General features: G+C 36.2%; 2 protein-coding genes across 3 annotated transcripts; one reads left to right on the top strand and one right to left on the bottom strand.

Annotated features, from left to right (window-relative positions):
* Positions 1 to 660: 660 nt before the first annotated feature.
* Positions 661 to 5,082, top strand: LOC140957490 (protein GAMETOPHYTE DEFECTIVE 1-like). 2 transcript variants are annotated; one of them, XM_073414779.1, is made up of 7 exons: positions 661 to 1,188; positions 1,267 to 1,344; positions 1,423 to 1,503; positions 2,945 to 3,099; positions 3,268 to 3,926; positions 4,047 to 4,565; positions 4,804 to 5,082. In XM_073414779.1, the coding sequence occupies exons 1-7, from the start codon at positions 748 to 750 to the stop codon at positions 4,923 to 4,925; spliced, it is 2,055 nt and encodes a 684-aa protein (XP_073270880.1). In that variant the 5' UTR covers positions 661 to 747; the 3' UTR covers positions 4,926 to 5,082. The 2 variants fall into 2 exon arrangements, with proteins under 2 accessions (XP_073270880.1, XP_073270879.1); XM_073414778.1 differs by having other exon boundaries at positions 3,268 to 4,565.
* Positions 5,083 to 7,179: 2,097 nt separating this feature from the next.
* LOC140956460 (uncharacterized) lies at positions 7,180 to 8,584 on the bottom strand. Its single transcript, XM_073413189.1, has 3 exons — positions 8,173 to 8,584; positions 7,867 to 8,040; positions 7,180 to 7,605 (listed from the first exon to the last, which is right to left on the bottom strand). The coding sequence occupies exons 1-3, from the start codon at positions 8,533 to 8,535 to the stop codon at positions 7,426 to 7,428; spliced, it is 717 nt and encodes a 238-aa protein (XP_073269290.1). The 5' UTR covers positions 8,536 to 8,584; the 3' UTR covers positions 7,180 to 7,425.
* Between the last annotated feature and the right edge of the window lie 4,357 nt (positions 8,585 to 12,941).

Below are 12,941 nucleotides of genomic sequence, written 5' to 3' on the forward strand. Positions count from 1 at the left end.
ATGAGAAATGTTTATGGATTTTACATCAGCCTCTTATGAAAATTAAACCTCCCACTCTAAACATTCGAGCCGCTAACATATTTTGATTTGCAAAATCTTTTTAAATTGTTTAAAGTGTATATTAATCACTTCTAAACTAATTTCGATCATAACAAATTTATTTATGTCATTACATTTAAAAATCCGTTAGATTCAATTAAAAAAAAACTCATCAAAATAATAGTAAAAATATGTTAGATTTAAATTTATATAAAAATATTATTAAAAAAATATTTTGAGTAGTACAACTAAAAATACAATTCTCATAACTATAAATAATTAACCACAATTTTTTTATATAATAAAATGAGAAACTAAAAATAATTTAGATTTATATATTTTTTTAAAAATTATTACAAAGAAAACATTATGAGCGGTATAGTTAAAAAAACTGATAAAATTTGTTCTATACAATGAAATTAAATAAATACTTATAAATAAAAATTAATACAAATATATATATATATATATTTAATATGTAGATATAAATATATATTTATTCATATATATAATACAATATAATATATATTATTAACATGGGCGAGGAGACGTAAAAAAGTTGAAGTTTTGTTAATGCCCGTGTGTGTGTATATATATATATATATATATATATATATTCCTTGTATAAAGCACAAAACCAACTTTAACTATTCGGCTCGTCACGCCGCCGTGCCGTGACCTCGCCCTCCGCCTCCGCGGTACGATAACATGGGATTCTTCGACCTGAACATATCCTACCATGAATCCGACCGCCGCGTCACCGATAAATCCTCCCTCAAATCCCGACGTCTCAAGCTCGCTCTTAAAGCCATGGAATTCGGATACACCGGCATCGCATACAACCGTACCCTCAAAGGCGTCATGTCCGAATCCGACCGCTGCTCCACACCTCTCTTCCCCATATCCTCTATCTTGAAGCTCGTTCCTTCATCTTCTGCTCTATCGGCTGCCGTCAAGTTCCATCGTGAACTCCTGAAGGTCTCCGTTTCTGCCCCTTTTCGTCAGTACACACGCATTACTGTAATCGTCGATAGTCCCTCCCAAGTCGCGGCTCTCAATGTTGGAAACCCCGTTCTCAAGAGCTATGATATCGCTGCTGTTAGACCTTTGAATCAGAGTGCATTCGATCAGGCTTGCCAAACATCCGAAGTCCGTTTCTTTCTGCAGACATGAATTGGGTGGTTAAATCTTTGACTGAATTTGGTGTTTTTGGGGTTGCATGCGCAGGTGGATATAATTGCAATTGGTTTCTCTGAGAAGTTGCCGTTCAGGTTGAAGCAACCTATGGTCAAAACTGCTATAAAGGTTGATCCTTTATTGCATTATTTATGTTTATGGTCCTGAATATCTTCTTTTGGAGTCTCACTTCATTTTGGTGTGCAGCGTGGGGTGTACTTTGAGATTACATACTCAGGTCTTCTCGGTGATGCACAATCGAGGCGGCTTATGATATCCAATAGCAAGGTCAGTTTATAGCATCCTACAGGTCTTATTATGATTTTTCTGTATTGGCGAACACTAAGATCAAGTATTGGGACAAGAATCCCATGACATGATTGAGAGGTGTATGTATGTTTTTTTATGTTGAAATTTGAATATAAGGATTACCTGTTGTACGAGTTTGATAAAACTTCAATGGTGGCTACTCTGTTTTAAATAGTAGTTTGACTTCTGGCATCTGGTTGTTCACTTGTGTGGAGGGTTATGTCATATGTGGCTCAGTTCATGACATCATATAACGAAACGTGCAAAAGATTTCATCTTTGGGCAATATCTGAAGTTTATCCTGGCATCTCTGTTGTATTGAGGTGCACATTGAAATTTTTAAATGCAGGGACTCATGGCTTTTAGTGAGGCAGGCTTAATCTGTAGAATTAGGCGCACGGATTAGTTATTCTTGACTTGGTAAATTGGTCCTAAGTCAAGTCTGGGGCATATTAGGTCGCTCGAATCATGGTCCATGGAGTCTCGTAGTTAACTTGGTAAAAAATGTAATTTGTACTCGAAAAGTGAAATATTATCAGTGGAAGTTTTTCTACTACAGCTGAAGTTTTGAGTCTGTACAACTCGTTAAAGTTCTGTTCTTGCTTACATTCAAGTTGGGCTACCTATTTAAGGGGAAAATTACATCCTATAAGTTGGTCTATTTTAGATTGTTACTTTAAACAGACAACATTAATTTTAGCACAGTAAGCTGGTTCATTTTTTTGTTGTTTCTGGTCTTATTTGCGGGAATGCTAACATTGCGCCTGACGTGTCAACAATATCCGGTGTCGCACCATTATTGTCCGGCTCCACGCAAATACTCCGACGAAATAGGACCAAAAATTATTGCATCAAAATCAAATTTTCTTAAAGACAAAATCCTTGACGGTTTAGTTTACAGGACGAATTTTTCTGTTTTCCCACCCATGTAATTAATTATTGGTGTATGTTCAGTAGCTGAAATCTTGCAGAAAGAGTATCATATTATACCATCCCAAACTCCTAAGTTCCTAGACTATGTCGCCACAGCAGTGCAGTGCCCGTTGAGTCATATTCCATGCGGTTTGTTCTGTTTATTGCACCTGTACGTTCTCTGTCACACAGAAGCAGAATATGTCGAGTCATTTTTTGTGCAATTTGTCATGTTCATTGTATGTCTCTCTCTCTCTCTCTCTCTCTCTCTTCCTGTTGAGTCATATTCCATGCAATTTGTTCTGTTTATTGCACCTTACGTTCTCTCTCTCACGGCAGCAGAATATGTTGAGTCATTGTTTATGCAATTTATCATGTTTATTGCACGTCTCTCTCTCTCTCTCTCTATTTCTGTGTGAACTTGTGTTGAGTGAGTGTGATATGTGATATGGGGAAGTGAGGTTCAACTTTCACTCTGTTAAATCTTGCTGACTCCTCAAGCTTCCAGATGCTTGTTGATTGGACACGAGGGAAGAATCTAATTTTCTCTAGTTCTGCCTCTTCTGCAATGGAGCTTAGAGGACCCCAGGATGTGTCGAATTTGTTTTTTTTACTTGGGCTTTCTATAGAACATGCTAAAGCGGCAATTTCCAAGAACTGCAGGTATGCATATTTACTGAGCCTTACTCTATATCCTTATTTTGTTCCATTTTCCTGATTTGTGCAATTTTTCTGCCTGATCACACTCAAATAAAGCTTTAAGAATTCAACAATTCTCGGTTCCATCTTATTTTGTTTTTCTGATGGATGCAATTTTTTCCCCTGTGGCAGATCTCTCCTAGCTAATGCATTGAGGAAAAAACAATTCTATAAGGAGGCTGTTAAGGTTGAAGAAATACCATCACATGGGCAAGTTAATTTAAAGCAGCATGCATTTGATGAGTGGCTTAAATGGGATCCCATTTCTAGTGGTGAGGGAGATTTGCTGCTAGATGACATGGAGAAGTCTTTCTCCTTGTCAAACTGTACAATCAAAACTGTAAAAATGATCGACTTTACCTCATCTCTGAATGGTATGCCTGCGCATGGGCTGCGGGTCAAAGATCTTATTTCTAGGGCTAAGACATTACCTGAGCCACCAGATACTGGCAAGTACTTATCTGATGTGATGGAGACTGAGGAGGCTGTTGCAGTTAGTGAGAATCTTGAAGAGGAGAATGGTCTCAATACTTTCTCGGAAGAGCAACCCAGCCAGGTCAGAAATCAAGTTGACTATCACGCTTTGAGTACAGAAGAACATTGTGGATCTGTTCTCTTTCCTGGATGTCAAATTTCATCACATGGAGTCACAATTGTACATTCAGCCTCCGGTTTCAAGGAATCAAACGTGTCATTAGATTCTCTTCCCAACGAACTAGTTTCTACTATTCCTCTGTCTGAAGAGGGTCAAACTTCACTAAGTGATGAGGAGATAAGATATCAAATATCTGGTATGAAAGATTCTGAAATTATGCCCATTAAGTCCAGCACTTCAAACATTTTATCAAAATTCGAAGAAACTGTATTAGTTTCAAGTAGTGAACCAACTTATTCAAATGCCCCGGAAGCAGATGTTGTTGCAGCTGAAGCACAATTACAAGATAGGAAATCACAAACTTGTGGTGGAAGTGTTTTACCTGGCAATGAGCAAGTTCATATCATCACACTGAGTGACAAAAGTATCACCATTGCTGAAAATCATTTATCTAATGGTTTTCTCAGCCCCTCAGTTAAATCTAGTGTCACTAACTTACAAGTGGAAGAATCCGATTTCAAAAGTAGCCTTGAGATAAGCACCTATGTCCAGGAAGGTGTTGTAAGTGATCAAGTTTCGAACAAGGTCATCAATAAAAGCAAAAGAGAGGGGTCATTGGCAGCATCTGATCTTGCTGTACAAGATATCTGTATGGAGAGAAAAGAATACAAAGAAATGGCATATAGTTCTGTTGCTTTAGATGTTAAATTAACCGTCGATGGATCTTTTAATCTGGTGACAAATCTCGATGAGCCAATTTCAGAGAATGTGATGGGTAAACGGAAGCAAGTAGACTCTGTCACTGTATGCCAGGGGCTTGGTAAATCACTAGCGGGTAGAATTCTGTTCATTTTAGTCCCAACTTCTAACAAAGATCCATTTTTTTATTTTCCCTCAAAATCTTGAACTGTTCTGTTCCTTCTGATGTGACATTTGTTTAAAGCTCTCTGCCTAGTTCTATGTCATTTAATCTATTTTTGTTGCGCTAGTGATAACTTGCACCTTAAGACATAATGTCAGTGGAACTTTTTTTAATTTTGTGATGCTGATTTGTGTTTTTTCATCACTTTCAGGAGGCAAAAGAAGAAAACGGAATTCTCTTCATCAACCTTTTTTATTTCCTTTCAAGCACTTTTTGAAACCCAGCAATTGTAAGAGGAAGGCTCGAAAGTTAAAGCCTCTAACTAGTATTTGATTCTTAATATTTATAAAGAAGCGGTGTAGGATCAAATTATCCCAAATAGGGGTCGATTTTGTATTTAGATCGATGAGAATGGAGTTGCAAGTATTTAACTTGTCGATATTTATTTATTTATTTTTATGCTTTCTCATTGAGAGGCAAAATTGATCAATGCAACTTGCTACCTTAAGATGATTGACATTTGAATGTAGTAGATGTTGGCTGTAGTCGTTGTTCTAGTTGCATTTTGGTGGTTTTCGTTCCAGTTCTGTCATCATAGATTCATGCTACTTTTGCCGTTAACTGGAACTGATATTGCCTCAATGTATTGATGATCTCGAGGACTTCTAATTTGCTGGATTTTGAAAGCATTAGTAGTGATTATGTTCCTCTTATTGTTGTGTGTGGTCTTATGGTATTTTTGGACTTCGAGAATACCTGAGACTTAGAGTAAAAAATGAGAGAAGAAAGTGGTGTGATCGAAATTATGTGCTCGGTATACCTTGCTTATGTCTCTTGCGACTGCTGAAGGAAGAATTTACTGCATTTTGCTCAATGGCATTTGATTCCCATTTTAAAATGAAGGTCTTAGAAATGGTTAGGCCACCCCTATGTCCCTTTTAACTGTTAGATGTCATAGAGTTGCTGATTAAAAGCTAATGCTTTGCATGTGCTGGTAGGACATACACTTCTCAATGGAAAACTAAAGTGTCATTTTGTTTTATTTTTTAGTTTTAAATTTAAATTAGAACAGCGGCTCCAGGCGATTGCTTTCCCTACCTTAGGTTCAATGCCTTTTCCAACATAGCAGGGGCTGCTTAGCATAAAAAATGCTGGTCGAAACTAATATCGCCTGTTATTTGCAAACTGTTGGATCCAAGTTATTGTTTCTTCTCAAGTGATTGTCGTGGACCCTGTGAAACGGCAATTTTACATTTGCAGTGTTTTTTTGCTTTTGACTTCTATGGGTTTTGCATTCTTTTTTTTCTTTTTAACTGCTGAATGCTGCCTCAGTTTCCGAGTGGCATAAAAAGAAGCTTCAGTGAAGGTGTTTATAATGGTGTTTCTTGTCGAAGTTCATTGGTCAGTTTTAGGATAAATGATTCGAAACACTTGCTTCATAACTTGTTAGGTATGATTTTCTCCCCATGATCATTCACTGAATGGACATTATAAATGAATTTTGCCCTCATGATGAAAAAAACTTTACTGTTTGGTAATACTCGATTCTATATGTCCGGCTCCGCTACAGGGCCCACCCCAGGCCGACAAGAACCAACAGACGCCGGCCTCCCCACTTGTAGGGGGGCTTCTTGATGACTACATTTACTCTTAAACAAAGTCCAGATTCAGATTCAAAGTCAAAACAGTTGCACTCAGGCCATTTCAAATTATCATATGCTGAGACTATGATTCAGTAACATGAGAGACCGAATTATTTGTCCAAAGAGATTGTCTTTTTCAATAAAAAAAACATTGGTGTGGATCCTAAAGCCAAAACATGCTCTTTTTATAATATAGTAAAATAATTGAAAAGTTGAGGAGTTCTTTAGTAATTTAGCTTCTTGTAAATACTTATTAATGGTAATCATTGTGATGAGATACAAAGCTTAGCTTTAGTGGATTGCTTTTTATATACTCTGTATTATCAAGAAAATGCTAATGGTTTAGGGTAATTAGGCATGTACACCTTTTGAATAATATATAGATATACTCAGATCTTTATGCTTGTATGGGCATATCAGTAGCTATCTTTTAAATATTCTCGTGTCGGTTGCTTGTTTAATTCGAAGCTTTTTGAGTAATCAGCAAGCACCGGTAGTTTCCTCTGAACTTCCAGGAGGCCAAACATCGTACCAGGTTGAGCCGTTGCTGGGTGCGGGTTTTTGAACACACAAGGTAGAGTAACAAGTTATTTAATAAAGAATTTTCCAGTGATTGACTTTAAACCAACTATCATATGTAATACTCTCAACTACTTCACCCTTTTTAACTATTCTTAGACTTCGAATATCTCATTCTTTTAAACCTTTGTTTTTCTTGGAATAATAATTACTATAGGAAGTCATATTTGCCTATTTTGGAGTCCAACTTTCTGAGGCCACTGTCCATATTGACATGTGATATCTGGCCACTACATACTAGTGATAAAGCGGTAATTTGTAGTGCAAAGTAGACTAGGTGCGGCTGTGGGATTGCTATGACAATTGGGAATCTGTCAATTCATGCATCTGAAATTGATGTCACACTTTATTGGTAGTTCAAATCCTTCTTTTCTTCTAGTGTACCGAAAATACCCACCTCGTATTCTGTCACATTTTGTTATTTCCCGTTTACATGCCATGTATACACGTCTATTCATCCAAAAAAAACGTAGGGGGTAATTCACATTTTCATTAGTTCATAAATTTTCTTGCTATATCATACATAGTACAAGCTGGTTTCATTTCTTGAAATGCTTAATATGTTATACAAGAGATCCTAAACCGTCATCTATGTGGAAATCTTTTCAGCATTAGGGGATTAGATTTTGCTGAAAAGCGTCAAGGAAATTGATCCAGTTATCATCACCCTCATCATCTTCCTCGACAAATACATTATCCCGCCGTTGAGGGGTCTTCTCTGTTTCATCATTCCTCGCAAATCTTCCTCTGATACGTGGACGACTATCTGCTAAAGTCTTCCTACATTCATACTGATTGACATAAAACTAGTTGTTAGTAGTAGACAAATTAGACCAAAGGCGGATATAACAGGGAATGAGCACGGCGATCACCCCTTTCCCAAAATACTGTATCCGATTCCGAATTAGAAATCACAACTAACATGACACACTCACGAAAAGACGTTACAATACGTGCATGTGCACGTGACAGAAACCAGCGATAGTTGATACGAAGTTTAAATATATGTTTAGTTTAACTTTAGTCTTCAAAGTAAAGTGACTTGTATGTACCTTGATCTTCTTGTTGAAATTCCTAAGATTTCTCTTGCTTCTGTATCTCTCGATTCGTTCCTTTTTCTCTTCTGGGCCGTATTTACATGCTCTGTTCATACTTTCCATTACACCGTTCTGATCATTTGATAATGGACTGTTTGATCTCTGTTGTCTTTGTGCCATGTTTACTCCCTGCATTACATCATATGGTTAAAGTTCGTTCCAGCTTCCATTTTATTAAATCATTCCATGCATAAGTATAACCAATCATCAATATTCTCGGTGAAGATTTTTGGCGTATGCCGAGAATGTAATTTAGTTTACCAGCAAATCACCGGTGCTCGAAGCCTTCCTGACAGATGAAGCAATCATCGGTTCAAGAAACGTGGCAGATGATGTAGTATTTATCGGAGAGTGAACATCCGAATTCTTTAGTAGAGAGTGGCTACTGACGCTCCTCTGAATAAAGGTGGGACTATATTGTACGTAATTCGTGATCGAACTGCTACAGCCACTGCTGGTGTATCCGAGCTCGGACCTCAATGATGGTAGCTCATCGTTCTCGTCTCCAGGAATGGCGAGACGAGATAGGAGTGGTGAAGGTGTTAATGTGGGGGTGGTGTCTGCTAAAGGATAACGGCTAAGGAATTCTGAGGAATAGTCATATGTATAGTTGTGTCCGAACATGTTCTGTTCCTTGTGTGTGTGTGTGTGTGTTTTTTTTTTTTTACTTTGGTTTTAGTTTTGAGGGAATATGAATGAATTTTGAACATGGGATCATGGCCTCTTCTTAAAGGGGTTGGACTTGGACAGGCTGCTTGGGATGACGTTGATGGTGACGTCATCGGCTTTGGGGTGGAGTTGACTTGAGAATCTTTCTTATGGCGCAGGTGGAGAGTATCCTGGCCTACTTGTAGTAGCAGGACCTCCTGGTGGCTCGGTTTTGTGGGTGTGGGCAAGTAAGGGCAAAATTGAGACTTCACATAATTTAATTAATATGCTCTATAATTTGGACATTGTTGAAAAATTATTTAAAAATGTGTTAAATATTTGTGTTGAAAATGTGAATGTTGAATGTTGAAAATTAGGTAAAATTAGGTGTTGAATGTTGAAAATTAGTGTGTGATGATGTAGGTAATGATGTATTTTATTTTTGGATTATTTGTAAAAATTTTCTATAAATAGATCTCTCATTTGTGAAGAAAATCACAATTGAGTTGAGAGAAAAATATTATAAAGTGTGTAGTGTGATAATTTTGAGAGTTTGAGATTTTTACTTTTTTACCGTAAATTTTTACTTTTTCACAACACGTTATCAGCACGAAGCTCTAAAAGTCCTCCATATTTTTCCAAGCTCCGAACAGAAGAAAAAGGTAACAAAAGTAATAATATTTATTTTACTGTTATTTATTTATTGTTTATATATGTAATATATAATATAATGTTATTGTTAGAAATAATAAAAATAATTTTTTCAAAAACTTGTTATAAATCCTGGGAGGATGTTAAGACGACATCCCACACTCCCGGTAAGGGATACGACAAGTATAAAAGCCTATAAGGTTTTTTAAACAAAATAACTTATGACACCTAATTATAATAATGTGATATGATATACATAATTATTTAAATATGACTAATATTATATACACCATATTATTACCATAAAATTATACAAATACATACATTTATTTTCTTATACACCAACGGTAATAAACGGTAACAAAACGGCTAGTTTTTGCTCTATAAATACAATCTCACAAATACATTCAATCACTCCAACTTTCTCTTCTTCTCTAAAAATTATTCTTCATCAAATTTTCGAAGAAAAAAAGAAGATGGCTTTCACGAGGTTATTTTTAATTATTTTGGTTATCATACTCACCAGTCTTGTATTTATCGGAGAATATCCTCCTCGTGTGTTTTCTTTATTTTTACGAATACTTGTACTTGTTGTTTATCCATTACTTTGTATTGCAATATTCATTAACTAATAAAATGCATCGTAATTTTTAGTACCACCATGGCAAACTTGGCAAAGCTCGAATTCATCGCTCTTGATATTACTGGGAAAAACTATATGCCATGGACTCTTGATGTAGAAATGCATCTTGAGTCATTGGGTCTAAGCGAGACCATTAAAGAAAATGGTATATCTTCATCACAAGAAAAAGCAAAAGCTATAATATTTTTACGACGACACCTTGATGAAGGTTTAAAATGTGAATATCTCATCGAAAAAGATCCCATGGCTCTGTGGAAAGGATTAAAAGAGAGATTTGAACATATAAGGGAAGTTATACTTCCGACCGCCCGTGATGAATGGAATATGTTAAGATTCCAAGACTTTAAAAAAGTCAGTGATTACAATTCAGCGATGTATAGAATAATCTCGCAGTTAAAATTTTGTGGACATGAGGTTACAGAATCGGAAATGCTTGAAAAAACATTTTCCACGTTTCACGCATCAAATATAACACTACAGCAACAATATAGAGTGCGTGGATTTGCGAGATATTCTGAACTCATCGCCTGTCTTCTTGTGGCGGAAAAGAACAACGAGCTATTAATGAGAAATCATCAGTCCCGACCCACTGGATCAACAGCATTTCCAGAAGTAAATGCTGTAAGCAAAAATGAATTTAAACCTGGAAACCAAAATCAAAGTTACAGACAAGATTTTGGTCGAGGACAAAATCGAGGTCGTGGTCGTGGTCGTGGACGTGGACGTGGACGTGGAAGTGGTCGTGGTCGTGGACGCGGCCGTGGTTTTGAAAATAATCGAGATAGTTATTTCTATAACTCATCTCAAAAGAACGTCCCAAACCACCCACCGAAAAGGCATCAAGAGAATATGAGTGTTAATGAGAATCACTCAAAAAGATTTGAAAGTTCTTGTTTCAGATGTGGTACTCCAGGACATTGGTCCCGTATTTGTCGAGCCCCTGAGCACCTTTGTAAACTTTATAAAGAATCAATAAAGGGGAAAGAAAAGGAGACCAACTTTACTGAACACAGTGAACCTTTGAGTGGTTCAACTCATTTTGATGCTGGAGATTTTCTGATTGATTTCTCAGATAATGATCAATTTGATGGTGGAATAAATATGTAAAATATTTTATTTTTTATGTATTCGTATGATAATGTTTTATAGTGTGTTATATTGTATTGTATTTTATTGTCAATAATTTTATTTCATTGCATATTTTTTTGAAGTTCAAATATGGAAAATGCTACGAACCAAGCTGAAGTTTGCATACCTGATAGTGGTACAACGCACACTATCCTCCGAGATAAAAGATATTTCTTGGAACTAAAACCAACAAAAACAACGGTGAATACAATATCAGGTCCTGTAGACTTGATTAAAGGATGTGGTAAAGCACAATTTTTGTTACCTAATGGTACAAAATTTTTGATCAATGATGCTTTATATTCACCACAATCGAAAAGAAATTTGTTGAGTTTTAATGATATATATTCCCATGGGTATGATACTCAAACAATGAATGAAGGGAATGAGAAATATATGTGTCTTACCACATATAAATCAGGAAAGAAATATGTGATTGAAAAACTACCAATGCTCCCTACTGGATTGCATTATACACATATACGTCCCATTGAATCAAACATGGTAATTGATAATTCTTCAATATTAACCAATTGGCATGATCGATTAGGACATCCTGGTTCAACAATGATGCGAAGAATTATAGAAAATACACATGGTCATCCATTGAAAGACCAGAAGATCTTTCAGAATAATAAGTTTCAATGTAAAGCATGTTCTCTTGGAAAACTTATTATAAGACCATCACCAGCCAAAATCCAAACTGAATCACCAATGTTTCTTGAACGTATTCAGGGTGATATTTGTGGACCAATCCATCCACCATGTGGACCATTCAGATACTTTATGGTATTGATTGATGCCTCCAGCAGATGGTCACATGTATGTTTATTGTCAACTCGAAATGTTGCATTTGCAAGATTACTTGCTCAAATAATAAAATTGAGGAATCAATTTCCCGATTATACAATCAAGAAAATTAGACTTGATAATGCTGGTGAATTTACTTCCCAGACTTTCAATGATTATTGTATGTCTATGGGAATCATTGTTGAGCATCCTGTTGCTCATGTACATACTCAAAATGGATTGGCTGAATCATTGATTAAACGTCTGCAAATGATTGCTAGACCAATGATTATGAAAACAAAGCTCCCTATTTCTATATGGGGACATGCAATTTTACATGCTGCTTCATTAATTCGCATCAGACCAAGTGCATATCATAAATACTCCCCATTGCAGCTTGCATTTGGTAAAGAACCAGACATTTCTCATCTGAGAATTTTTGGATGTATGGTGTATGTGCCTATTGCACCACCTCAACGAAAGAAAATGGGACCTCAAAGAAAGATTGGAATTTATATTGGTTATGATAGTCCATCGATCATTCGATATCTTGAACCACAGACAGGCGACGTGTTCACAGCACGTTTTGCTGATTGTCATTTTAATGAGGAAATCTTCCCAATGTTAGGGGGAGAACAGAAACATACCGAAAAAGAAATTACATGGTATGTATCATCATTGTTACATCTGGATCCAAGAACAAAACAATGTGAAAAAGATGTACAGCAAATTGTGCACTTGCAAAGAATAGCAAATCAAATACCAGATGCATTTGCAGACACAAAAGGGGTAACTAAATCATATATACATGCTGCAAATGCCCCTGCTCGAATTGAAATTCCGAAGAAACAAATTGAAGATAGTCATGATGTCATTAAACGCCTGAAGCGTGGAAGGCCAGTTGGTTCCAAGGATAAAAATCCTCGAAAAAGAAAATTCATAGAGAAACACAATGATCACAAAATAGAGAATGATGTTCCTGAAGAAACACATAATGATCACAAAATAGAGAATGATGTTCCTGAAGAAACACATGATGATGAAAATGTTTTGTCAGAACCACAAACTGACGAGAATCATGAAATCTCTATCAATTATATTAATACTGGAAAAATATGGAACCGAAAAGATATAGAAGAAATTGATGATATATTTTCTTATAATGTGGCAA

Source organism: Primulina huaijiensis, chromosome 14 (genome assembly GCF_012295235.1).
Source record: "Primulina huaijiensis isolate GDHJ02 chromosome 14, ASM1229523v2, whole genome shotgun sequence".
Lineage (NCBI taxonomy): Eukaryota > Viridiplantae > Streptophyta > Magnoliopsida > Lamiales > Gesneriaceae > Primulina > Primulina huaijiensis.